At 39.5% G+C, this 26878-nt stretch overlaps 1 protein-coding gene across 5 annotated transcripts in view; it reads left to right on the top strand.

The window, feature by feature from the left end:
• Nucleotides 1-1215: 1215 nt before the first annotated feature.
• The window catches only part of mrtfab (myocardin related transcription factor Ab), a 37097-nt gene continuing 11434 nt past the window's right edge, over nucleotides 1216-26878 (top strand). For 2 of the 5 annotated variants that reach the window (XM_036572835.1, XM_036572837.1), the window contains exons 1-2: nucleotides 18487-19392; nucleotides 22138-22203. In XM_036572835.1, the coding sequence (XP_036428728.1) occupies nucleotides 19263-19392; nucleotides 22138-22203 (196 nt within the window). In that variant the 5' untranslated portion in view covers nucleotides 18487-19262. The other 3 variants (XM_036572836.1, XM_036572839.1, XM_036572838.1) reach the window with 3 other exon arrangements.

Consider the following 26878-nt stretch of genomic DNA (forward strand, 5'->3'; position numbering starts at 1 on the left):
AGTTACATATACTCAGTACATATGCTCAAGAAAAAAATTATAGATTTGTTTTGTCTAAACATTTTTAAATAATACTTTCACTGCTAAAGCTGCTTTTGTTCTTTTTGCTTTTGTTCTGTTTAACTCTATTATGATACACTGCTTCAGTATCTGTACCGCACCGCGATGGGTCACACCTCTAACTTCATTTTATTTTCATTTAATGTACATGAAAAAGGGACGAACAGAGCCTAACCAACAAGTTTCTTTTTCCACTTTAAACTGTTTTTAGAAAGCCACTGACCATGGAAAGAAACATTTTTAGACATATTTTGCTTTGGGGTTTATTTTGGGAAAATGATGTTCCTTCACATATAAACAGTAAATTGATGTAACATTTTAGTATAAATTATGTAGCAATGTTGTAGTATGAATTCATATGCTAAAACACAATATAAATATTACATAAATATAATAGGAAAGCTTGCAGTTTTGCCTCATGAAGGAATTGAAAACGACCTGATGAGCTCAGTCAGGTGTGCTGGGATGGGGAACAGGTGAAAATGTGCAGGGCAGGTGGTCTGCAAGACTGGAGATGCACCCTTTGTCTAGAATAGAGTAAACGAGGCCATTGTGTGAATAAAGCTAAAAAGCGGTGAAAACGGAGGCCCATAGTTGCATTTCTGCAACATTTACAAAACTCACCTTCGTATGTACATCTTTCTTTTTTAATCTGATCTTGTATCACTAAACATGTTAGGAATGAAGTAAAAGTTCATAGCTCTGATTTTTACTTGGAAGACTGCCAAATTGCTCCAAAACCCAGAACGAGAAGTCAGTAGGAGGCACACATGTCTGAGACATTTAGACTATATAGATTTTGTGTTCACCACTAATTATGCTTACAATGTGGACTGTTGGAATAAGTACTTTTAGTGACATTTAACAAACAGGGTGCTTTAAACAATTATCTGAGTTGTTTATGGTGGTAATTTTACATTTCTACTGTTTTTTTAGGAAAGGTACTTTTACTTTTACTTGTGTAGTAACAACACTGTAGTAACAACACTAATACTTTTACTTGATCTTGGATTTAGGCTTCTCTTTACCCACCTCTGTATCTACCTCCAAACTACATTAATCGTTTGTAAAAATGATGTAAAATGAAATGAAAGACTGTCTCTTACTGCCTCAGTGTGGTCACCCGGAAGCAGTGGTCGTCCCCCGCTCTCTCTCTCTCTCTCTCACTGCAGAGCTGGGCTGGTCGGGCTAGCGGAGTGCAGCCTAACGCTAACCATGTCGGCTCACGGTCTGTGAATAAATGTCGAGTTTCAAAATTCAGCTCGTTGCCACATTCAAGTCCCCTCAACTCGGTAAGTTGTTTAGAAATGGTGGGACGTCTTACAGGTGCTGTTTTTAACTTGTAGTCCAGTCAGTTAGCAGGCTAATAAGTAACGTTAGCTAGCTAAGGGCGAGCTGCTGAAGTGCTGCAGTGTTGTTGGCGAGTGAAGAGCAGAGCTGCACTAACGTTACATCCTTTTAGCCCCCCATTCTTTAACCCCCTGTCCTCGCTCCCAGCTATAATATTGAGCTTCTGTAGGCCTGCTATTTTCGTTTACTTGTGTTTTTAGCTATAAAGAGTTAGTTCGACGGCAAATTTATTTGGGAAATGTTTTCTTTTACTGCCACTGCACTTCCTGCCGTGTCGCCATGCCGTGACAGTTAATCTAACAAGCTTAGCTTTCTTAGCTTTGTTGCTCGTCACGTTGCAAACTGTTGCTGCCGAAAGTGATCTCTGCATGATTGATGAGTCCACATCACACCTGAAAGCCTTAATGACATGTAATTATAAACAGCAACCATTTGTGCCATTAAATCAGTCGTATGAGACACACCTACCCAGAGTCAACAGATGCCGAGTTTATCGGGTTTGCTGTGGTTCATGGCTAGCTTAGCTACAGGGGAGGAATAATGACTGGCAGCGGGTATTTCAGGAGTGAACAACTCTTGCTTAAAATCTCTGTCGTTAATGTTAGTTGTTTTACATGTCAAAATGTAGCTAGTTAACAGATTTCGTTTTTTTTCTGTTTTATTATTATTATTAAATGTGCTAACGCCAGCACAAGTCGTTTCTGCTCCACATCCGGTGCCTGTCAGAAGGATGCACTGCAGTCTGAAGAGTTTTTTTGCTCAGAAAAGCATATTGTGGCATGTTGTCATGTTATTTATCACAATAATGATAAGTATAGTCATATTACCCAGCCCTGTATGGTGACCTGGATGCATAATCTTAAGTCTTGTCCATGAAGGTAAATTTAACATCCACTATGCTGATTGAAACCCCACTTTAATGCTGATCACATTTCTGTCAATGTAGCCAAGACTATAGCTCACAGTCTGCTCTGTGGGGGTAGAAACGAGCTGCCTTCATTCCTCCTCAGCATCCTTGTAGGTGGAGGCATGTTTATTGGCTATCATGTTCATAGGTGATCTTTACAGACAAGTGTGGGCCTGCACAATGAGGAATGTGTCCTTCCCCTTTGAATGGTAGAAGACTTAGTACTACATGTCTGAACACTGCCTTTCACTCACACAGGGAGGCTCATGCTAACCTTAGGAGGAGTCTTTAAACTGTACTCAGTCTATATCTTTGAGTAGTTGATGAATACGTAGCCGGCAGGGAGAGATTTTTGCAATGGTGCTGACAACTAAAGCTCCTAAATCAGTTCATTGTGGCATTACAATTAATTAATATGTTTTTGATGTTGGGTGTGTTTACTAGGGCTGCAATGATTTGGGTGTGGGTCGATATCCGATATTTTTCATAGGCATATCAGCCAATGCTGGTGTATAAGCATTCATAAAATGTAGAAAGCGTTGTTGTCATTATGCATCCCTGCTGTTTACATGTGGCATTTATTTCTTGGTGTGTGTTTCATTTAGTGCCTTTTTGTTTTGCATATGGTACATGTACGCCAATGTATTCCACTTAGTTGCAGAGAGAAATTGTGCTGTCTTAATGGAGCATATGTTGTGCAGAATTGATGATTTTAGCACTGAGCTAATTCTGAATATGTCAGTATGAAGAATGCAATTCGGGGGCTTACGTAAGTTAAGCCTAATACAAAAAAATGTTTGAGTAAGAGAAGACTAATTTAATCACTGAATGACAGAAAACAGCACTCAATTCCCATTAGCTTATATTTGGAGTTTATGAAGTACAGAGCTGGTATTTTCCCTTTTAGACATGGATTACACATGAATACATGGGACAAAAGCGATGATGATTCATATAGACTTGTCCGTAGACGGATTCTAATGGACAAAGGCTTTGTTAGAAGTGTTAGTAGTATTTTGTTAAGAGTAGACTAGGACCTAGGGCTTAGTTTTAGTGCCCATGTTTAACAGGATCTTAGAATTACCTCTTGCTTTGCTGATACTGTGGGTGGTTACAGTTATTCATTGTGTAAAGACCTAAATTTTCTCTTCAACATTCACAACCACAGAGATCTACCCTGTATGCCAGGGTGTTTCCAGACCTTACGCCAGCTCTATTTATTTCTCTTTTTCTATTTTTATTTCCAAAGAAGTTGGTTGTGGAAAACATACCAGAGGGCTGTATATGTGCAACCACATTTTGACTGCTTATTTTCTTTCTGTTACATTTTTCAGGAAATGGTCAGAGGTGAGACAGAAGTGAAGCTACTTTAGAAAGAAAAAAAACGTTAAGGGAAATGGGGGGATTTGAGTGGGTTGTTTTGTCCATTGTGATTGTTAGTTTTCTGAGGAACACTATGCTTTTACTGAAGGTTATTCCTTCTAGGCGTCTGGCTTCCTTGAAATTTGAGATGTGGTATGCCAAGCCAAGCACATTAGGGCATATGTGTAACTCAAGGCCAGGAGGCTGGAGCTAAGACGTGACTCATTTTAGTTCAGCACTGCAATGATAGGAGTTTCCAGATGAATTCAGTGCCCTGATTTTGAATCCAAATAAATATACCAGTCACCGTGCTTCCTGCAGGCTTTGATTTCTTGCACATATGTGTTTGGTGATCGTTAGTTCTTTACATTCCAAGCTTTGTTTTTCTTTGTGTCACAGTGGGCCTCTGACCTCTTACTGCTGCACAGCTGGTGTTTGTAACATGTTAATGTTATGGGTTATAATACGAGCATTATAGAGACCCTGCTATATTAACACAGCTTGTGAAATGATGTTGAATGTTCTCAACACAATTTCCTACTTGGGCTGATTACAATTTTAAGTGACACAACCAGATTTTATGGCTTAAATGTGGCTTCAAATGGCTGTAGTTAAGTGTAACTTTTACACTGCACATATCTGTATAGTACAGTTACAGTAGTAGAGCACTGGTTTGCTAATGCATGTTTCTCTTTGTCCTTTCTTGGCCTAGGGCAGTTTTTCAGTTTGTTGACTGTGGTTTGTTTTGAGGCATTCCCTTCAGCCACTCTCACTGAGTAATATAATCTGCACTGACCACATAGTGACTGAAAAACATCACATTGTTCATTTGTTCTCCTTGGAACAGCTGAAAAATGTAACTTTTTGGGAAATTTGTCAGCTCAGAGAAATGAGGCACAGTGTTTTCTACCCCAACTGCTGCCCCACCCTATTTTAAATAAAAGATGCTAGCCTAAACAATTTGCATCATATCTTTTCCATTCGCCAAAAATCTGTCTCCGTGTCTCAAGAGCAGATGTTTTAGCTTTATTGTAGTTGTGGCCATTTCTAACGTAACTATGTCATGTAGTCATAATAGCCAGTGTCATACACTTAGATTATGTGGGGGAAGCCATCTCTGCCGATGGTAAACCACAGAGCCATGTCTTCCTTAGTAACTTTTCTACCTGATGATATTTTGTGCGTGTATGTTCTTAAGTGTTGTTGTTGGTGTTGCACAAGTGGTGCTGCACACCATAAAACAAGCCTGAACACGCCATATGGCTCCATCGTTCGCTTCGCTATGTGCTTTCTGCAGATCTCTGAGTCTGTATGCGTTTTATAGGACGTGTCAGAGCACTCAGATTAAATTAAGCAAAGAGCGTTGCATTTGGGTTAATGGAACACTGTACAGTCAGCACAAACATTCTGTAGGAAAGTCTACCCATTTGTATGAGTTTGATGTGAGCAGTGTTTTATGTATAGATTGAAATTTGAGGTATCTTGACAAAGTCTAAAGCCTGCTTGTTCTTTTGAAGGCTGTTCTGCAACAAACACCAGCATCCTAATTTTGGCGGCGGGTCTTATGCTGTTCTCTGAGACCTGACAAGCTTCATGAACTAGTGTGAATGGGGGAGGACATTTTAGAATGGTGTGGACAGGGAAAACATACTGGAACTGGAGTGACCAGGTGTTTGTTTTAGGGGGCCAAAGTGCAGTGTTTGTGGTGGGCCAAAGGCCAGAAAGCCAAAACATACAAAAATTTTTGAAATTTTATTTTACAACATTACACACTATTTTATACTTAAAAATATATATTCTTCCATTCGACCGATAACAGGCAGTCATTGGTCAATTAATCGATAACCAGCGAGCCTAAAATCTTAAATAAAATTAAATAAAATTAAACTGTTGTAACCAATAGCAGTGGCTGAACAATTGATTATTATTGCTATTATTTTTAAATGCCATAAAGTCGTTTTCCGACCCCTGGCATCCATATGAATAGGCTTTCTCCAAAATATCCTGTCATCCGTGTGGGTCTTCAGGCGTCTGAATGGCTGGGTCATAGTTCCTCCGATTGTATCCATCCATCTCAATTCCTCTTTTACCTTGATCTCTTGGTTATTCCACCAGTCCTGAATCCTTGATCATCTTCCTCCAGGTTCTCTCATTATATGTTCTGTGTACAGGTGAACAGGTATAGTGATAGTATACAGTATGTATGTAAACTCACTTCTCTTCATAATCTGTCACAGGTCTGACTGTCATCACCCACGTGTCACGCTGGCAGCCCCCGAGGCCCAGGCTGGGGAGGAGCTGAGCCCTGGCAGCATGGTGTCTGCCGTGGCCTCAGGCTCCGCTCCCAGCCCTCAGAGTGAGGCCGTCACATGTGAACTAAAGGAGCTCTCTCTGCAGTCCATCCCGAGTCTGCTGCCCTTGAGTGAGAGGAAGAATGGTGAGTTGAGTTGATTCCACACAGATAATATTTTAGGGGTGTACATTTCTGACCTCAGTGATAGGGATGCATTGGTACTGATGCTATCAGAGATCAGCCCGATACCGCACTCATTTAGTTGTAGTTGTACTCATAAAAATTCACATTCCGATAACTACTGGGCCGAGTGTACAATGCACGTTAGTGAACGAACGCGGTGAATGAGTCACTGCTCACACAGAGAAGAGTTACTGACTCAGTGAGAGTCGGACGTGAAGTTGTCACTTATTTTAAACATTTCAGCTTCGACCTTTTGCTGCCAAAGTCCGGCTATGCCGACTTTACTCTGTTTGACTGAATATAATAGCAAAACATAAATGTTAATATGGACTTTTTTTTTGTGAAAGAGGCTGTAGAAAGACCATGTTGTCCAACCGTGGACATCACCGCCTGCTTTTAGCTTCAGTGCTCAGTGTTAGCAGCACATTTGCTCAGTTCTTGGTGTGCAGCGTGTTATTTTGAAATAAACAGCTTTATTTGAAATTGTTCATGGACAGATCTGTCTGAAGAGCCTGTGTTTCATGTAGCATGGACCAAGTGTGCTCGTACAGTGTGAGCATATAAATCATAGGTTTTTTCTGTACGTGATGATCTGTCCAAACATAACCACTTACCAAGAAGATTACTAAAATCACACATTGTCTGGCTTTGGAGGGTGTTCAGCTACAGCTCAACCAGCCAAGACTCCGAGACGTCATGAAGCTCCACACGTGAGCTCCTCAGATGCTTTAGCCTTGTATGTGATTCGTGCTGTCACTGAGCTACAGAAACTATTGTTGAAAGACACAGATGAGGATCAAAACTACAGCTCTACAGAAGCGCTTTTATGACGTGGAACAAAACCTGCCACTCCTCCACTGCAGCACTGCACAATCCAAGGCAGAGTTAAATAACATAGTATATCTAGCTAGTACACTTAATTTTAAATCAGCTAAATTTTATGCTTTAACTTTTAAGGTTGTACACATTTACACTAACAACAACTTAATTCTAAGTAGATTACTCAGTATGGTATTGGATTCTGTATTGGCGAGTACTAAAAAATACGCTGTCGTACTCGGACTGAAAAAACAGCATCGATGCATTCCTACGCAACAATTTGATTTGGTTTGATTGTGATTCTTTAGGAAATTCAGTGCATCATAAAACGATTCACTGATTGTTTTGGTACAAAATTATTTTTGAAAAATACACTGATTGTAACTAGAGAAATTGTTTACACAGTAGTCGAATAAAGACTGTAAGTTTGTGAAGCTTTGTTTATGTTAATGTATTTTTACCAGAAAAAGGTACATGTGCATGCTTAATTGAGTATTATTATAATCGATTATAGGTGTTTCTAAGGTCAGTCTGGTTGAAGTTGCCACCTTCAGATCAGTTTACTGTTTATATGTTTTTATACCCCTGTAATATGAACCTGTAATTATCTGTTTTTGTTTATCTTTTTCCTCCCCTTATGATTCCATTCGTCAAGGACGTTTGCTGTATCCAGTATTGATCTATTAAATGCTATCCTATCTGAATGCAACAATAGGCTACACTGATGTTGCTTTTGAAAAATAAAATTCACCATGAAAAGCCCACACATCTTGCCACATCCAGATATTTTGGATTCAGCAGCTCTTCTTACTTACTTACTTTATAATGCTTTATTTTCAACAGTTAAACGTATACTTTGAGTAAAATGTATGTTATTGAATTTCATTTTCAAAATTGGGAGGGTGTAAAAGTACTCTTTATGACCGTCCATATTGTACTTTATGGACATGTCTGCACAGCTGTTTTGTTTATCAGTTTGCCATCTATTTTTACTGGTGTTGTCAAAAAAAGACAAATATAAAAATACAACAGGTAAGAGCTAGAATGATGAGTTTATTTCCAGGAAAATTAATGATCTCATCGTTAAGATTTGTACAGAGATATTATGGCCTATGAATACATTTGTGAAGTTGGGGCCCTGCTGAGAATGAATTACAGTGACAGGGTAATGCTTACCTGTTTGGGGCATGTTCCATCTCACAGTCCCTGGCCTGCAGCCACCACACCTTTTCTTTTCACACTTTTATCCTGGGGCTGTCCTGCTCTGAATGTTGTCTCACAGAAGACATGTTACTGCAGGACCCTTTCTTATCTCTCACACCAGAGACACTCTGACATGAGACTTGATGCCTGAGGTTTGTGTCCATTATGTTTTAAATAATCAACAGAGGACTGTCTTCTTTCTTGTGTAAGCCTTTGCGTTTGTGCCGTTTGAGAGATTGCATAATGCTGCAGAAAAATGTGAATACGGTCACTGCAGTTTGTGGGTGTAGTTGTGGGCGGATTAAGACATGGGCTCTGGCTGTGTTTTTTATGGACCAAATGCTTTTATTGCATTTATATTGGTGCATATTATGATTTCAGTATGTCTTGCAGTAAGTCTCGGCTTGCATTGTTATGACAGAACTAGTTTACATTTGTTGGATGACATCAGTACATTGATTCATCAGAAACACCCACACTCTTTTACAACTGTGATTGGTCACAATGCTTATAGTGCATGGTAAGAACAATTTTCAATCTCGAGTGATCTGATCATAAGTGCACCACAAAACGTGCAAATGGCGTTTACACCCGACATTTTTGTAGATGTCTCAAATGCGTCTCCAGCAACAGCGTGTGGTTGGGTCTTGTGATTGGAGGAAGGATACCACGCACATTTACTACATCAGTCTCTCGCTGCATTTGTTATATCCCACGAGTCCTTGCTCACATAAATGTAAGGGCTGTTACAAACCTTTTCACCGCATGGATTGCTAATGCAATGTAAACAAATGGATGAGGAGACGGAGAAATAAGTCATGCAGCTGCTTTCATCTCTGGTGTGGTGACACAGCTGATTAAGGCAGATGCATCCCTGACCACCTCTAAAGATATTTGAGTGATCGGATCAAAAAATGCATTCAGTTGTATTCACTCCTGTACTTAGCGCTGTCCACTTATTATGACCAATAATAAATCACCAGTAATAATATTTTTTTAAATATTTGGAGCACTTTTCATAGTGCTTCACAGACAGGTGATAAACTTTAACAGTAATATAAGAAAATAGAGTTGGGTTAGATTTTCTTACTGTTTGGTAAATGCAGTATAAGGAAAAAAATTAAATAAAGTAATCATATGAAGATATGATTATATTAGATAATCATTTGATAAGTGAATAATTAAAAGAAGCAGTCGGATCAAATTAAAAAGATAAATACAAAAGGAGGGGTGGAAATTTGATCAAAAGCTAAATTAAAGAGATATGTTTTCCAGTATTTCTTAAGTGTGTATCAAGCTTGACTGCCTAATAGTGAAACTGAGTTCCACAGATTAGAAGTAAGACGACAGAAAGAGGTCAAAGTCTTAAGAGAAAATGTAGTCTTTGGTTGACTGTAAAACTGTAGACACTTGTTATGCACTGTACAGTGCAGTGTATCGTCTTGTTAGCTGCAAAATAAAGCGAACATATAGCATATCTAGCTAAGCAAGATAGCTGATAAACCAATTTAGCTGATTTAGGCTTTTACTTTATTAATTGCATAAAATGAACAAAACACAAATTGTTAATTACAATTATTTATACAAAAATTAATTGTCAGCTAAAATTTCATGATAGTGAATCCCTGTGTCTTCTGTATTTTAAGGTAGGTATTTACAGGAGGCGAGTATCTGCGTCAGTATCTGTGCTGCTGCATTTTGTGCAAGTTGTAGAGATTATTTTCTTACGAAGCCCAGTAAAAAGGGCATTCTCTGCTTGTAACACATGCATAAACAAGTTTCTCTGCATCACTCTGAACTTAAGCAATATTTTTCAGATCATAAAAAGCTGCTTTAGTGACTGCATTTAAATGCAAGATAAAACAGAGCTCAGAATCTAAAACTACACACAGATTTTGTACTTCAGGTTTAGTATATGAAGCAAAAGAGATTTTAGTATTGCAAAAACAAATATTGCGATAACGGTTATCAAATGATATATTATGCAGCCATGCAGATCAGAAAGTGATGTCAGTAAAGTGTACAAATACATTAGAAATGGGATTGCAAATAATTATTATGAGGAGGTATGGGAGAGGGAAAGACACAGCACGGAGGATATGAGAGGAACAAAACAGGAGTTTTCCTAAAGATTAGATTGCATAACTCTGTATATAGAAGGAAAGGGGGCTGAGTAGAAACACTCAGCCGAGAGAATAAGAGGGAGTGTTTCAGGGGCCAAAGGTGATCTGGAATGCGAGTTTTCCTCGCCGTCTGTGCTCTGATTTCTTAAAGACTCTAGGCAGAGGGCTGGACTCTTCTGACCAGAAGTGTTCCCGCCTGTTTTTTTTTAGGAAAAAAAAAGTTATTTTTCAAGGAGCAGGAAACTATGACAGTTGCTCTGTAACTAGAAGGTGGACAGTTAACCACAGAATAAGAAGGAAGAAAGAAAGACTCAAATACTTGCACTCACACACACCCACTTAAGCTGGGCGTGCACCCACACGCCAACGCAGGAGAGATTGGTCAAAGGGAAGCAATTGCAGTCAAAGGGAAGGTGAGAGGCACATATACGCACCCTGCAGGTCCTGGGATAGCTGTTGGATTTTTCTTCCAGCGCCTACCAGTAACTTTGTTTCATTCATTCTTCACTTTCTTCCTGTTTTTTTCCCCACATTTTTTCTTCATGTCTGATTTGCCAATGGATTGTTGGACTTGGTGAGAGATTTCTCTTCCTTCTGGAAAAGGAAGGATATGGCCATACACTCAGGTACAGTCCTTAATTAACTGTACATAATTTGTGGAATTGAGCAGAGCTACTTCACAGGAGGTTGGTTGAGGGTGTGGTGACTGATTTGAGGGTAGTAGTGTTGATGTTTAATGGCTAAGCTCACTTTTGTTAAAAGTCTTGTACAAGCTTTATTGCCCTGTTTGCACTGAGGTTTCCCAAGACTGCTACAATTAATTACTTAAAAGTAGTTTCCACACCACAGTCTGTTAATAGTAGATGCCACTAAAAGTGTAGAATCTGACAATCACAATAGGTTAAAACTTGCAGGCAATTAAAAATAATTAGATGATAATTGGGAAATAGGAAAGTAATTAGAGATGTTTAACTTAAAATCCTAATCGCTGGATAATTTTTTTTTGTGATTGACTCCAAACAGTATAATTTTATAAATAAAAATTTATAAATAATAAACCAAGTCCAGGTTACACAGGACAGGACTTCAAGTAAAACTTCACAGAATGATGCTTTACCTGGACTCGTTCCATCTGGAAGGGGTGGGATGTGGAATGATGGAGAAGATAAGGTCTCTCTCTCTCTTTCTTTCCCTCTCCCTCCCTCCCTCTCTCTCTCAAAACCAGCTGAGTGCTCCATGGGGACTGGGAGTGGAGCTCCAACCATTACAGACCAATAATCAGTCCACACACTGACATCAGCACAGAATGTCTGGGCTGGAAAAGAAACAGAGACTTCCAGCGAGTTTCTGTTTAAGGCCTGGTGTAGTAAATCAGCAGACACTGATTCTGGTCTTCGTTTAGGTCCAGACAGTGGAATAATTATCCACACATACGTCAAGAAAATGCAGTACCTGTAAGCTTCCTTTGCTTATAAAGTCATGGTTCCTTCATCCTGTTCTGTCATGACTTTCTGGTGGTTCTGTTCCAGTGAGTCATATTTTGGTCTTCAGTTATGTGTCAGTATACTGTCACCAGGTCAGGAAGTTGGGTAAAATGCTCGCTCTAGTTTTGATTAGATTGGTTTAAAATGCTTTTAAGTACTTCCCACACAATAGCAGGGCCAGTAACTGTTACCAATAACAGTCAGTTATTATGTTGCTTTTGTATTGATTTTCAAATACATTTTACAGACATTGGACTGCTGGCCTATTACAACTCCATTTAGCTCTGAACACAGAATGCCTGTTTACTTTGTGTCTTGAGCAATGCTTATAACAAGGCTTAAGAGGACAGGCATCAGATAGTACAGGCATGATTCAGCCTGTAACATCTCGCATAACTTAGGCAATGCAGTACTGAACCACAAATATTTTTGCATCTTCCTCTGTGTTTTTTTTCTCTATGGAGATGCTAAAGCACATGGGGCATTATGGTATGGTATAAAGCAGAGAAGCCTGAGCTTGTATTTTGTGAATTTTAGACTGCATGTTGTGCTGCTGCTGCTGCAGGGAGGTGGCAGCAGCCTTGCTGCTCTGTGGTTTTCTGTGTTATGTAACACTATGGGATGGATGCCAGTTCCAGCTCCGGCACGCTTACACAGGCCCAAAACAGAGTGGGATGGATTGTGTAGAAAAAGGAGAGAACGAAAGGCAATAGCACAGAGCCCTTCTGATCTACAACTAAAGGATAAAGGTGCACAGATGGGCTTAGTTCCCCAGCAGCAATCCATGCATTTATGCAGTTCTACCTCATATCAAAAAGCTCACCAATAAAGAAACTATATAACAATTAACAATTTTTAAGTTCTACAAAAGTCATATGACACCCAGAAGGTATGGCTTGTTGTTTCTTTGTTGAAAAACAGGCATGCAGATGCAGGCTCAGACAGACCTCCTATAACATGGTGATCTTTATAAACCTGCATCAGTGATTTAGGTTTGAATTGCTTTTGATTTATTTTTTTATTTTGATGAGCCAAAGTCAATGAAGCAGTCATACCCCTGAGCTATAGAAAGTGCTTCATCAGCCAGACGTTTCTACAGCTCTCTTTCTCATACCTTTTTGAGGCCAGTGCAGAGGGACTGATTGTTAGACGTAGAAGCTCTGCTGTGAGGTGTAGTCTGTGATGCAAATGTTTATATTGATGTAGTTTGAAAGTACCATGTTTACTCCAAGATAAAAATGGTATATGGTGTGATGTTCTCCAGCAGTTTGGACTCCACCAACTCCTTATACAAGGGCATACATGAACACTAGGGAACGACTATGATGTACTGCTTGTTGTTGTTGTTGTTTTCATATATTTGCGTCCCAGAACTCTTATTTCACATTTGAATAGACTTCACATAATTATTACATTATAATTGATTCATGTACAACAGTCGAATATTGAGCAATACTTTCAGCTGCAAGTGGCCTACCCATTCAAAACAAAATATGCTAGTAGTTTAAGTGTAAATTTCCAAGAATTTCTAGTCTGAAATACAAATATCAGCTTCAGTAACTACATAACTTTATATGTTAGTTTAATAGTTGTAATTGAATAATTTATAGTAGTTACTTAGGTCTTAACAGCTGAAAGTCTGGTTTAAAGGGGCTGTAAACTGATTTCCTCTAGCTGTTTATGCTTTTAGCTATAGACACAATTTTTAATTTTAACTATATTGATTGTTTTGATTTAGAAATTCTTGTTGGCATCAAGTTTTTCCTGGTACTAAGCAGAATTCATGAAGATTTTTTCATCAACTATACATGACCACAGACCCGCCCCACCCAAACCAAACTATCTTTAGTGGTGTCTGATCAGCTACCAGTGAGCGAGCATGCTAACGGTTTGCATGATGCAAATTAATTTTTGCATTAGTCACTAACACTGACCACCACAGTTAACATATTCATCAACAGCTGAACATGACTTTACCTCCGTAATCTGATACGTAACAGATTCAAAGTCTGATATCTGCCAAAAAATAAAGCTTAAAAAAATGAAATATCTGCTTCTGTGAAGTTGTTTACATTGCTATGGCTACACCACTGTCACTGTGGGTAATAAAATGCCGACACAGTCCTGATCAGACAGAGAAGTTGAATTTTTCTAGCTTTCAACTTACATAATTCAACTTCATTTGAATTATTGTTTTAATATTTTTAAAAATATTATTTTGGTTAATGACCATGTCTCAAATATTTTGTATTATTGGGGTAGATTTAATATTTGCAGTCAACTTGACAGACATTTAATCTTGAACTGTTTAGCTACATTTAACCTAATTGTTCATAGATCAGCTTTCATTCAAGCATACTAAATTCATTTTTTTATCACACCTTTGTCAGTCTCTAATTATGGATTAAGTGATATACTACAATAGGAGATTTCATCATGAGACTGCTATTTAAAGCCTTTTTCTCTATTACATTCAGACTATTCACAGTTAGTTTTATTTTGACACATTTACACCTAGCTGAGGTGGAAGCATAGCTTGGAAAAAAAGTGAGGGCAGTGGGGTTTCGGCACCACTCTCCCTCTAAATGACACTTGTGTTGTCTTGTTGAGCAATACTGCATGACATCCATCTCCTTGATGATCTAAGAATTAGAATGAGTAACTTATGGAAAAAGTGACAGCACCTAGCAAATTAAATTAAAAGCAAATCAGTTCAGAAATACCAAACATGCCTGTTGCGTTGGAGTACTAGTGCCAGTTTATCAGTGTTAAACATGAGCTGAATGTGAAGACATAAGAGATCAGTGTGACACATCTCAACCACTTTCCTGAAGAGACAATCACATACAGGCCGAGGCTGCCTTCACCACACAGCTAGAGAAGCTAATAATTCAATTGTTATTTACTAAAAGAAGCAAGTTTTGAATAAAAGATTTGTGCAGAGGAGTGTTTTGTAACCCCAGACTCACGTTACTGCCGACTGGCTTCACAATAGCTCAAAAGTAGGGCAGGGTCGAGGGGTGCAGATTAAAATGACATCAGCTGGCAGTTATGTAATATGCTATGACAAAAACAGCAAGCCTGGATGTGAACGTCCACCCAAAACCTCATTTGCTGAATACACCCTAACCTCTTTCTTCTAGTGCCTCATATTGCCACATGTAGTTGAATTTCATCTTCCTCTTTCTCTTTCCTTCTTTCTTCCTTTAATTTCCTTCCCTCACAGGAATAAAATAAGCGGTGCAGTGGATGAACTTTTGTTTGGAATGATTTATACATGTTTGCAAAACGACTCTGTTCTCTTGTGTTTTAAAGTTAAACTATGTGTGGCCTGAGTGTTTATAGTGTTGTGATTCAGCCTAACTTGTCCACTTAATTCTACCAACATGTTTTTCCCCATGCTATGCATGCAAGAACAGCTCTGGAGTTGATGTAATATTAACACAAATATGAGTGTTGCGCTCCTAAGAACAGACTAGAGTAGAGAAAGAATAAGTGAGCATAAAGATCCTGAAATTCCTAATCAAGCAGAAAGAAGTGTAATGAAGTAATGTAATGACATGTTTCCTGCTCCGCTACTAGAGCTTGTGCACTTCCTAGTCTGAAAAGGCTTGAGGAAAACATACTTTGAATATGATATGTACCTCAGATTCCCTGTGGGATAGAGGAGGTGATGAACTTTTTTCCCGTCCTGAGTACAGGACTGTGTTACACTGGTACAGGAAAACCCTACATGATTGTGCAGGAGAAAAGGGAGTAATGTTTTGAAGGTTTCACCGGGTGCAGTGAATTCTAAACACAGAGAGAATTTGGAGTTGGTCTGAGTTACAGAGAGAATTTAAAGCCATATTTATAATGGATTTGTTTTATCAGGTTACTGTAATTTAAGTGATTGCCAAGAAATCTGTATCCAGTATAAATCTGCAGTGTTCATAGTTTTTACAAGTCTGGCAGTAATAATTACAGAGTGAAAGAGAGAATGCTAAAAATGACAAAACCAAGAGCTCCTTCAGTAGTGCTATTCCTGTTTGAATCTCCCAATAATGGAATAACAAAACCTTCTGTCACATATGGCAGTGTGCTGTGTTGTTATTGTCATTGAGAGATGTGCCTGTTGAGTAAAGCTGACCTGAACATCTGGGCTGTACCCTTTTAATCTGGGCTCTCTGTGGTAATTTGGTGAATGTTAATCTCGTGTGAATTAGTTCATAAGTGAGTAAGTGCACCTGTAGTTAGATTTAGGACAGCCAGTGTTGAGTCAAAGCATTTTACAGCCAGTGAAATCTCTTTACACTCCAGAACCTCTCCTGGTAAAGAAAGTCCAGCTTGAATATTTCTTAAAATTGCAATGAGTTTGTGAAGACAGCAATTTCTTCATCACGGTACAACAGAACAACAGTGCTGCAAGACACCCTGTTAGGAAGCTCTGAACATGTTTTGGGGTTTCTGTAATGATTTTTTTGGCAGGGTTTTAGTGTTTCATCACTAGGATTATTCTGTCAGTTATAGCTTTTTCTTTTTATTCTTTACAGGGCTTAAATTGCAAATGTGTTAGCATTGATTTTGTTCTGCTTTTAATATATGAACCAGAGTGATCAGTTCCTAAACAATAAATCACTAATAACCTTGCGACCATCATTCATACACAGCATTACTCATGATGATAAACAGTAAAGTACATGTGTACTTACTGCCTGTCATTTTATAGTTCTTCATCTGTGAATGTCTGGGACTCGTGGACTTTGATCATGTTTTCTCTGTAGTGCTTTGTTTGGTCAAGGTGGTGTCTCGATGCTTGTGGGTAGATGTGGTCTTATTGTAGGATGTGTTAAACTTCCTGTGAGGTCACTCTCACATCTCACATTCAACCTATCAGAGCCCTGCTATTCATTGCTAGTGTGACATCAGTCCAGCAAAGCTTTTAGGGCTGGTGGAAATTTCATATAATCCATTACCATGTAATATTGAAATGTTATAGTGACCAATGTAAGGCTGCACTACCAAGCCTCGAAAAGTTATCACCCCCCCAAGAATCCACATTAAGTAACAATGGCTGTGTTTCATTGAACTGAAATCAGCTCTAGCTAATGACACAAAGAAACATGCTTTCACACTCATGTCTCTGTGTAGTGCCTTTTTTCTTGATTTCCTTGAAATTGAAATGCAGTTTTATGCCATATTGGCTACCGTATCACCTAAGGTGCCCCCTTCAAGCAAAGCTTTTTTCTGAATTTCAGTTCATGTTTGACTGGAAAGCACCTTATAAATGTCTAACAGCATGCAGAAGTGCTACTTATAATGTTGGAAAATGAATGTCCACGGTTTCAAAAAAAAAAAAAAGCCTGGCGTATTCCTCAACCTCGCTCTCTTTGACATGTTTGTCGATTTTTATATGTTGGTGCAAATGCGTGTGTCATCATAATTGTGGGTCTCTTAGTGCAGGGATATCTGTGAGTAATTCTACCCATTGCCTGCACAGGTGATACTGAGCTGAATATAGCGCCTTTTGGCCAGCTGGCCTTACTATTTAAAACTGGGAGAGGACCCAAGGGGGGCCAGAGTTGACCTCGCCAGCATTCTGCAGGAGCCACTCAGAGGATTGAGGCAAGGGTATACATGTATGCTTGTCAAGAGCTGGAAATATCCCCCAAAAACTGTTGCACCTTGCTGAGAGGCAGGAATAGAAGGGTCAAACGAGATTGCCATTCTTTTAGTGAACTAATTGCCTTTCGCTTGTTAATACACTAGTGTCTCAAACCAGACTTCTGACTGTCATCAGAGAGTCTGGTGGGTTTCACCACTCATTGTGAACAGCGGCCAACTCTGATTGGCATGCAAAACAGCCAGCTACAAGCTGTTGTTTTCACATGACGTGTAGGGGGAGGCAATTGTCAAAATGGTTCTACAACAAGAGCAGACCCACATGAAACAAAGAGGTATGCATCGGGAGCACCCAAGGATATCTCATTTACTTGCTACTGACTGCTTTAAATATAAAACCCTTGTATAACTTCTGAAGATAGGATGCCATGAATACAACACCTGCATATTACTTCATAAGACTCATGTACTTGTCATGATTTTGAAATTTTAGGTGGCGATTAATTGCCATATAACTAATTGCGATTAAAATTAAAATCATCTGTTTTTGTTCATTCAAAGCAACTACGTTGTATCCAGCTGCATTGTATGAAACATGCAAGCCTAAAGTGGACAAACTGGCTTGATTATCTGTTTTGCTTCCTAGATATTTTGCACAATACTTGCTCCCTGACAGACACAGCTTAAGCTCAAGTAGCTAAACGTTACTTAATGCTACCCTCTAAAGGTGTTATAGCACCAGGCTGTAATGGTCAGCTTAAATGATTGCGATGTAATAATGTCATAATTAGGGAAAGGCCTAAAGGCTCATTGTATGCAGAGCAGGTGACTATTTGCTTTTAGTGACTAGCTTGATAAACAGAAGTTAGTTTCCCTTCACACTGATAAAGTGTGTGACTGACAAAATTCCTGTAGTTGTGGCCGACATACAACATATATGTCTGTGGGTGAAGCTTCTGAGACTGAGACTCTTAATACACTGAAGAGCTCATACTCACCTTTTGTATGTGAATTTCTATGGGACATAATATATGATCTCAGTCTGAAAATGACTCTGAAATATGAACTTTGAACAGGTCATAAACATCTGGTGCCTGGAGAGGACTGTTTCATTTGTTTAATCTTTTTACGTGTCAGTGCAGTGTTTTTTTTTATCCTCTGATTAATAATATGAACTCATAAAGCTCATTAATAGTTTTGGCCACAGATTTGTTTTTTATGTGTTACATGAGTGGGTACTTTAGTTTGGACTGGTGTAATGGAGCCGAGGGAGTGTGAGAGGGTCTGCAGATTGTAATGAGTGAACGAGTGGCAACAGCTGAGGCAGACAGTACAGTCATCGGCACTCAGCAACCCTTCTTCTGCCTGCCTCTGTGTGTGTGGGCGTGTGTGTGTGTTGGTGGGAGAGAGAGAGACAGAGGACAGTGCTGTGAGAGCATGTTTGTCTTGCTTGAAGCCTATGCAGTCCCATTCTCTCTGCTGCTCATCTTTTTCTCTGGTTTCTCTGGATATAACTTATGGGTAGTGCCTCTGTGTTTATTTTGGAGATTTGTCATTTACCCCTGCGACAAGAGAAGAGGAAAGTCAAGGGACAAGGGAAGCGGAGGCGAGTGGAAACACACCTTTTGACCAGACAGAAGAAGTGGAAACTGTGCTGTCCATTGTGTGAACTTCTTAGGTGCTCAATTGAGGAAATATTGCTGTCCTTTTAAACAAATCTGACCATTATGGAGAAGTTCCGCCTGTGATTAGCTACACATGAAACCTATTTTCACACCTCAAGAAAAGCAGCTGGAGTATTGGTTTCTGCGATTTCAGCCTTTGTGCTGAATTGAGACACTCAATTGAGATCATTATCTTCAGTACTGGATTCAGTCATGCTGGATACCAACCATTGCCTTCACGTTGATGCATCCTCTTTTGAGGATCAACCAACGAGAACAGATCGAGATAAGCAGCCTGTGAGGCTGGACTATGACAGACATGCCTATCATAGCCTTAAAGAAGGTGGGCCGAAGACATCACTTGTCATTTGTACACTAGCCCTTTAAGGCTGCTGCAAAATAGTGGCCAAATTTCTGCCGTTATGTGTACTATTTTCAGTTAATAATGTGATTTCTGAATGCTGTTGTATTTATTTTTATAAGAATCTGTTCTTGGTTTTGACTAAGAAAATGCATGAATAGAAAAGACAAGTCACACATCAGTAACACTTTTTCATTATTCTGATTGAACAGAACAGTAGTTAGCGCTCATTAATCCAGGCTGCACTCTAAAAGTGCTTGCTTGAAAAAAAAAATAGTGCATCTTTTGTACAGTGACAGAAAACTGGTGGCACACTGAAATTGTTACTGTTATTATTATTGTTATTGTTTTTGGCACGCTACCCAGACCCATCTGGTTCATCTGGTTAAAATATACATACAGGCCATACAGATTTACTTACCGTTCTGACATGTTAACTCCTTAAACTACAAGGGCCTGTATGTAGTCCCACATTCCAACTACATAATAATCTAATAAGCACATAACTTGTATATTAGATTTCTCTTAAGCACTGCTAAATAATAAAATCTGCAGTTAAAGCAGTTGAGCAATTTTTCCAGGTGAGTTTTACTCCATTAAAACTTGTGAGATGTTTTAGCACGACATGTCTAGGTTAAAGTCTTAAGAGGTGAGGTTATTCCCCTGATAGTCTGTTAGAGTGTGAAGCCAAGAGTCAGAGCCAGGCTGACCTATGTGATGTGCCCAGCTCAGGGCCTTTGGGGACAAGAGACATGTTTAGTTGAACTCACCAACTGGCAGGCTTAGGGATTAACCCAGTTGGCCACTGTGAGTTTGGGCTCTTGATTCTTTCCTTTTGACTCCAAAGGACAAGTTGCTGTAGATATAGAAGTAGGACACTCGCTGGTCTCCATTAAATGTGAAATTAGTTCTCCTGCCTCTCAGCGTAAGCAGAGAGAGCTGGCGTTTAAGGTGTCTGATTGATTTACAGTAATGGTCCAAGTTTCTCAGAGAGGTGTGGGGTGGGGGGTTGGTTTCCTCAGTGGTGCACTTGAGACAGAAATAGTGGTTAACAGAGGAGGGGGTGTTTTGAGTGTTCAAAGGCTGCAGTTAAAGTGGGAATGAGAAGAATTTAGATGACACAGTAACAGTACAACTAACAAAAGCATCCACTTTACAAGAGAGAGTGGACGAGGGGGCTGTGTATGAACTAGCCCAAACTGAATTGAGAGGGTGGGCTTCACATACTCAGAATAGAATTCTCATTCGTGCCAGTCAGTTGTGCTATACATGTCCTTTGGCAAGTTTTGGCATGTCATTGTGTGGCACATGTGTATGTGAAGTGGAGAGAGTGAATGGTGCTATTGCTCCATAAAGCCCAGCACTAATCCCATACACAGTGCCCATGAAGGTCAGAACAGCTGACCAGTGAACACTGCAGCGCCATGCCCATGATGATGTCATTTATACAGGGTGACAGGTGTGCCTTGGCTCTTGATTCCACAAAGCGTGGTGGTCTCACCAGTGCAAGGATGACTCCACTAAGCCCACTAACGTTTGAATGATGTTTAGGCTTGAGCCGATTGTCTGTAGTATCGGGAATTTGCTGATAGGTTGCGTCTATTGCAATGGCTATCAAGTTAAAAGATACACAAAACAAAAGCATATTTGTTTCATAAACGAACACTGGCTTAACTGGCTGACATGAAAACACATGCATTTTTTTACTTAGAAAGACGCTATTGCATGACACCACGTCCCCCAAAAAATAATGTCGTCAGTCTGTGATGGCTAGGGGCTTGATCGGACAGTGGTATATTGCACAGTCGCAGAAGCCTAGTGACGTTACCCCGAATTAAGTCAAGTTTAGGGTCCGAAGTTTTTTTTTTTCCTTTAGTTTTGCACTGGAGCTGTGAGAGTAATATCTCTAGTAAGTAATGGAAGCGTATAGGCTCAAGCACTGTGCACATTGCATGCTTAAACCATCAACAACACACTTGCCTCAAACCACATTGAGCTGTTAAGTAATCTCAAGTTTCAAAATAGCTTCTGCTGCTCTACTCCAGTTCTCTAGTACTTTTGTTCATGTCTTGACTGATCAAATATGTGTTAAGGGGAAAAAACAGGTAAATTTTGATTTATGGCTGAATGATTTAACTAGTGCATTATTTCAATTCTATTGCACCCATTGTTTTGATTGGACAGAATGAATTCACATGATGTTCAGTCATAACAGAAGTGTTTGAAGAGTGACTGATCTGATCTTATGTTGTGTTATTCAAAACTAAACAAAAAAAAAGTGATGCTGGATTTCACACTCCACCCAGTTCTCAGTTGAGCAATTCTGCCCTCTCTTGTGCTAGTGCTCTGTATGTTCCTGTTTTTGACCCTGATCCTCCACCTCTTCTTTCATTGCTTTTGCTCTCTGTGGCACTCTGTTTGAATTAAAGAAAACGGTCGAGCGTGGAGAAACAGGAAGTGTGTAACAGCAAATAGCCACCATCTTTCACAGTCCCTCCCCTCTTCATGTATGTTAGTGAGAGATCACCAGAAAGAGACTACTTTCAAACCCAAGACAGACTCATACTTCAGCTTCTGTGTACACAAACTCTGAGCCTGTGGATGTGGAGGAGCCACTGAGAGGCGGAGAGGGAGTCATAACATTGCCATCCTGATGTGACTGTTGAGTTGGTGTTTGAATTCTGAATTTGAATTCTCTCTAACTTGTCTTCTTCTGTCCTCATGCAGTCCTCCAGCTCAAACTACAACAGAGGAGGACACGAGAGGAGCTTGTCAACCAAGGAATCATGCCGCGTAAGTTTTCCTCTTCTCCTTAAGTTTTAGACCATGTTTGTGCACTTTGTTGAAGACAGTGCTTATTCGTTTTTCACCCAGTGCCGCTGTCATTGCAGTGCAGCTGTCAATGCAGATGTCCAAACATGCAGCTGTCACATTGCATGTTAAGTTGAATGTAAACGTCTGTCACCTTGTGCGATGTTGAACAAAGCAGGTCATCAAAGACCATATTTGCATGTTTATAAAAATTTGAATGAAGAGTACGAGTATTATTGTAGGCTTTATTTATTCAAATGACTTGACTAATGCAAGACTAAGGAAGTTCAAGTGTGTTGCAAGACTTAAGTTTCATTGTTACTGCTTGTAATAGTAAAGCTGTACCAGATGTAACAGGGATTGTTTGCTACTCCGTTTTAGGTTCCATTAATATTTCAGTCCTTTAATATGTAATTTTACATCTCAAATCATGAAAGTTTAGGCTTAATTTGCCTGTGCAAATTAAAAAACTGTTCCACTCACACACTTTTTTTCCATAGTAGGTGTTCTTTTGCATTGCATTGTATAAACAGCTAGTTAGATCATTGATTCTGTAACGCTTTGAACTCCATACACTGCACTGCACTTTGCATAGCTTCATGCAGTCAGTGTCAAAGCTGTTGTTTTGGTTTGGTCTTACGGCTAGAGACACTGGAGGTACGCTATAGGAGAATGTCTGTAAGCTTTGGTCTGGCCTTCAAGTGTCATTGCTCAGTCATTGTGAAAGGGCCTGCTTGTGTTATCAGGTGGTCTTGCTTCCCCCTCTGTTTCCACTTCCTTATTCTGGGTTCTGCTCATCAGACAAGAAGAGCCACACTGTTCACACTGGTCTCTGTTCTGCCTATCTGTATGAAGGAGGAAGTACTGCCGCAGCAGCTACAGCTGAACTTTATAGCAGTAGAAGTCAATGATGACTCTTGTACTCTTATATCTTACATGCAGGCCACTTCATGACCAAGAGCTCATCTAACCACCCTGGAACTGCAGCTTTATGCTGATAACTTAATTCCCATCTCCTATTGCCCAAATAGACACTCTAAAGAGTATTTTATCAGTTGAGCCAAAATATATGCTTCATAAAGTAACAAGCAGTTTAACTGGTTTTATTTGAGTCAAACAATGTGTTAATCAAAATGAAGCAAGGTTATAAAAGTTCAGATTAGGATTGGGTGGTATAACAGTACTAAGGTATACTGTGGTAGTTAAAAATGATATTTCAAAATGGTCCTTGTTTATGTAATAAACAGCCAAATAATTACATTCCGTCTGTTCACATTTTGCATTGCTTGAAAACAGTTGTAGCCAGAGATGAGAACATGTCCAACATGCATTAACATCTAAAAATTGCGCCCCCGCTGATCACTTCTCTCGACTTCCACTGTTGAACCAAATGGTTCTCACAGCTGTTTCGTATTGGTTGTGCTTTCTTTTCCTGTCGGATGTGCTGCTAAATCAGGACTTGGGACTACCTAAGAAAAACTACACAGAATAGTAGTGATGCACGACTCCTTTTTTTCTGGACTTGACTCCAACTCTTGACTCAATGGAGAACCGGTAGTCAACTCTTTGACTCCACTTAATTTTAACCAAGACAGTGCCACAGCCTGTGATAAAGGGATACAGAAGAGATTAAACCATCCTACACGTAGTTTACCATATCTTTTGAGAAAATGCAGATTACAGTGACATGATGAAAAATCATAGATTAAACCAAGTAACATCAGGTAGTTTGACAAATGCTTACAGCTGACTAATGTTTAAACTCATCTTACCATCCCATTACCAGCCTGTTTCACATAATGAGGGGTGAGAGGTGAGAAAATCATTACTGTAGTCATAATTCTTTAAAAAGAGAAATTTTCAGTTCTTGAAAAGGAACCAAGTTTTCATTCTGCATCAGTTGGATATTATTTTGTTTCCTCTTTTCTCAAGGCTGAAGTTGGCATCATATTTGTCAGCTCTTTCAACTTCTCTGCTCCATCTTAAATAATGCAGCATTTACCTTAATTGGGCATACGTGCCAAAACGTTAATTGCAGCACCATTTATGATGGAATGGATATTTTGAAAAAGTAGCAGATAAGAAGCCAACTTCAGCTTCATCCTGTTTTCCACATTGTTCTGTGGAAATATAGTTCATTTTTGGGTTTCTTGTACTGTTTCTAATCATTGTTTATTGCTACCCTAATCACAATGAAAGAGTTAGGGTGCAGGGCAATGCAGTGTAGAGGCAGACGTATTGAAAACGTTGTGAGCAGAGTTTGTGCTTACAACAGCTGGTGAGTAGTGTTGGTGCTGGCAGTTAAACAATCTCATACTATTCAAACTCAACAGAGTCGAAGAGACTTCAAGCATATCGACTCTCAGAGTCATTGTTCAAGAGTCATCCCCGACTCCCAGACATGTTGGGATTAAAGAAATGATTCTTTTGGAGTCAACTCCCCATCGTTCTGCTTTGAGTGGCTTGGCGACAAACAGCTACATATACCACAGAACGCATTCGCTTTTGGCTGTCACTCAGCTATGTACTGTCACATGTAAGTCTGTATTTTATAAAGCTGTGCAATTTGAACGTCAGTTAATTGGGACCACTGTACTGTAGTGTGGCACTTTTGGCCTGCTGACTAAGCCATCAGTAGCTTAACGTTAGCCAATATGTTACAGCTCTTGAATTCCACACAACAGATTTTGGCTTTCTGTCCCTCCAACAGCAGATTCAGACCTGTCCTGTGGTGCATGCCACTGATTGGATATGTAGCCTGCTTGTTAATGCCTGGCCCACCCCACAGGATATTCGGGCCAATTTTGAGGACAGTTTGTTCCTCCTGACAATCGCAGAAGGTCCCCTGATATCAGGGTGATCTTAAACGATGAGCTTCCCAGATTATTCTGTGGTGTGGCGTGTCTATAATTTACTCATCCAATCTATCCCAATCGAGTCAGGACCGCCCCAATTGTGAATTGTAAATATTAAACGTTCAATATTTACGACTCAGTGTCCTGTAGTGGAAGTTGGCCTTCGATTCTCTGGAGTGAAATATGGTGTTAACATCATGCCTGAAAGACCATTAACCAGTTAGAGCTGAGCTGAACTGAACTTCTCAGTGTGTACAGAAGATGTTGTAAACATGGTGGCTAAATCGAGAACTATTCACCTCAAGTGTGTATGTCTATGTGTGTATGTATTTACCTCAGGCTCACGTTGCAATGTGAATAAGCCCTGTTGACCCCTTTTTTTCAGCCATGGCTTCATCCACATTATTTTTCCGCTTGCCTTTTTCTGTGCAGAGAGTACACATCAACAGCATAGCAATAGCCTCGCTATCATCCACAGTGTTTGTTTAGGTCTAAAATCACGCAAGTTTGCAATAAACACCTGCAAGGTTTTGAGAATCAGAACTATTCGTCGGGACTCTTGTTCGCGTGCATAATCTGGAAGTGTATGGTGTTTCATTCATAGCAGATTGTGTAGTGTGGGAACTTTAATGACTAACAACGATTAAGGATAGAAAAAATTGTGAAAAATATCATTATGTGTGGAGTGTCTAACATTTTCAACAGAGGTTAGGATTTTTAAAATCCTGTAGTGTGGGCCAGGCATGAGCCAATGTTAAGTTAGCTAAGAGGCAACAGATCCGAACTCCAGGGAACAGTTTTAAATTTGCCTTTCTGTCCCTCAAACACCAGTCACTCCCCTTCACTCCCACAGATTTGATTCATTTATCAAACCTGTGTGAATGGTGTTTTAGTTAGTCAGAGTCTCACCTGTTCTGTGGTAAGCAGAGTTCGTTTGGCTCAATTAACTATCAAAAAGTGTGTTTTTTTTCTTTAGAGTGGTTCAGGCTACTACACACAACAAGGGAGGGCTTTTCCCACGTGCCGCTTTACCAGCAGGCCAATTGGCTGTTTTTACTGAAGGGCAAGACTTTGCCTGTAAACTGACCCCATGTGGCGCATTATGAGTTTTCCTGTTCATTTTTCAACCAGTGACAGGTCTCTTCCCTAATAATGTCAGCCAAACTAATGCTAACTAGCTCCTCTTTCATAGTTAGCAGCACTATGTAACATTTACCAATTGTTGTTAGATAAATGGTTTGACATTTATTAGATGATGGATTGAAAATCGTGCACCGCACTTATTTAGTGATCATATAAGCGAACTGCATTTATACTCTATTTTTATTTTTACACACTGGTATTAGCGTGTATCGTGGTAATATTTAGAGACAGTTTGAAGATATGAAAAAACTGAATACTGCCCAACCCTAGTTCAGATGAACAAAAGCAGTAGTTTTCAGTATTATGCTAATATTGAGATTGTTTTTACATATTGCAATTGCAGTATGCCTTAAAGTATACTTAAATACTTTGATGAAGCAGCGATGTGACACAGATTGGCCCTTACTTTTTTAACCAAAATAATTTAACTTTGTTTGGTTACATGATTGCTCTGATTCACCAAAACACCCACACAAACTATAATTTGGAACTGGTCACAATGTTCACAACCGACATTAAAAACACTTTGATGGAGTACTCATTTGCATACTCTGGCTTTTTCTGATATGAATATTGCAAAAGCCAATATCATGCTAGCAATTAACACTATATTGTGCAGCTCTGCTGACATGCACTGTGTATGGTTTATTAAGCAGCAC

Source organism: Colossoma macropomum, unplaced genomic scaffold, assembly GCF_904425465.1.
Source record: "Colossoma macropomum unplaced genomic scaffold, Colossoma_macropomum, whole genome shotgun sequence".
Classification (NCBI taxonomy): Eukaryota; Metazoa; Chordata; class Actinopteri; order Characiformes; family Serrasalmidae; genus Colossoma; species Colossoma macropomum.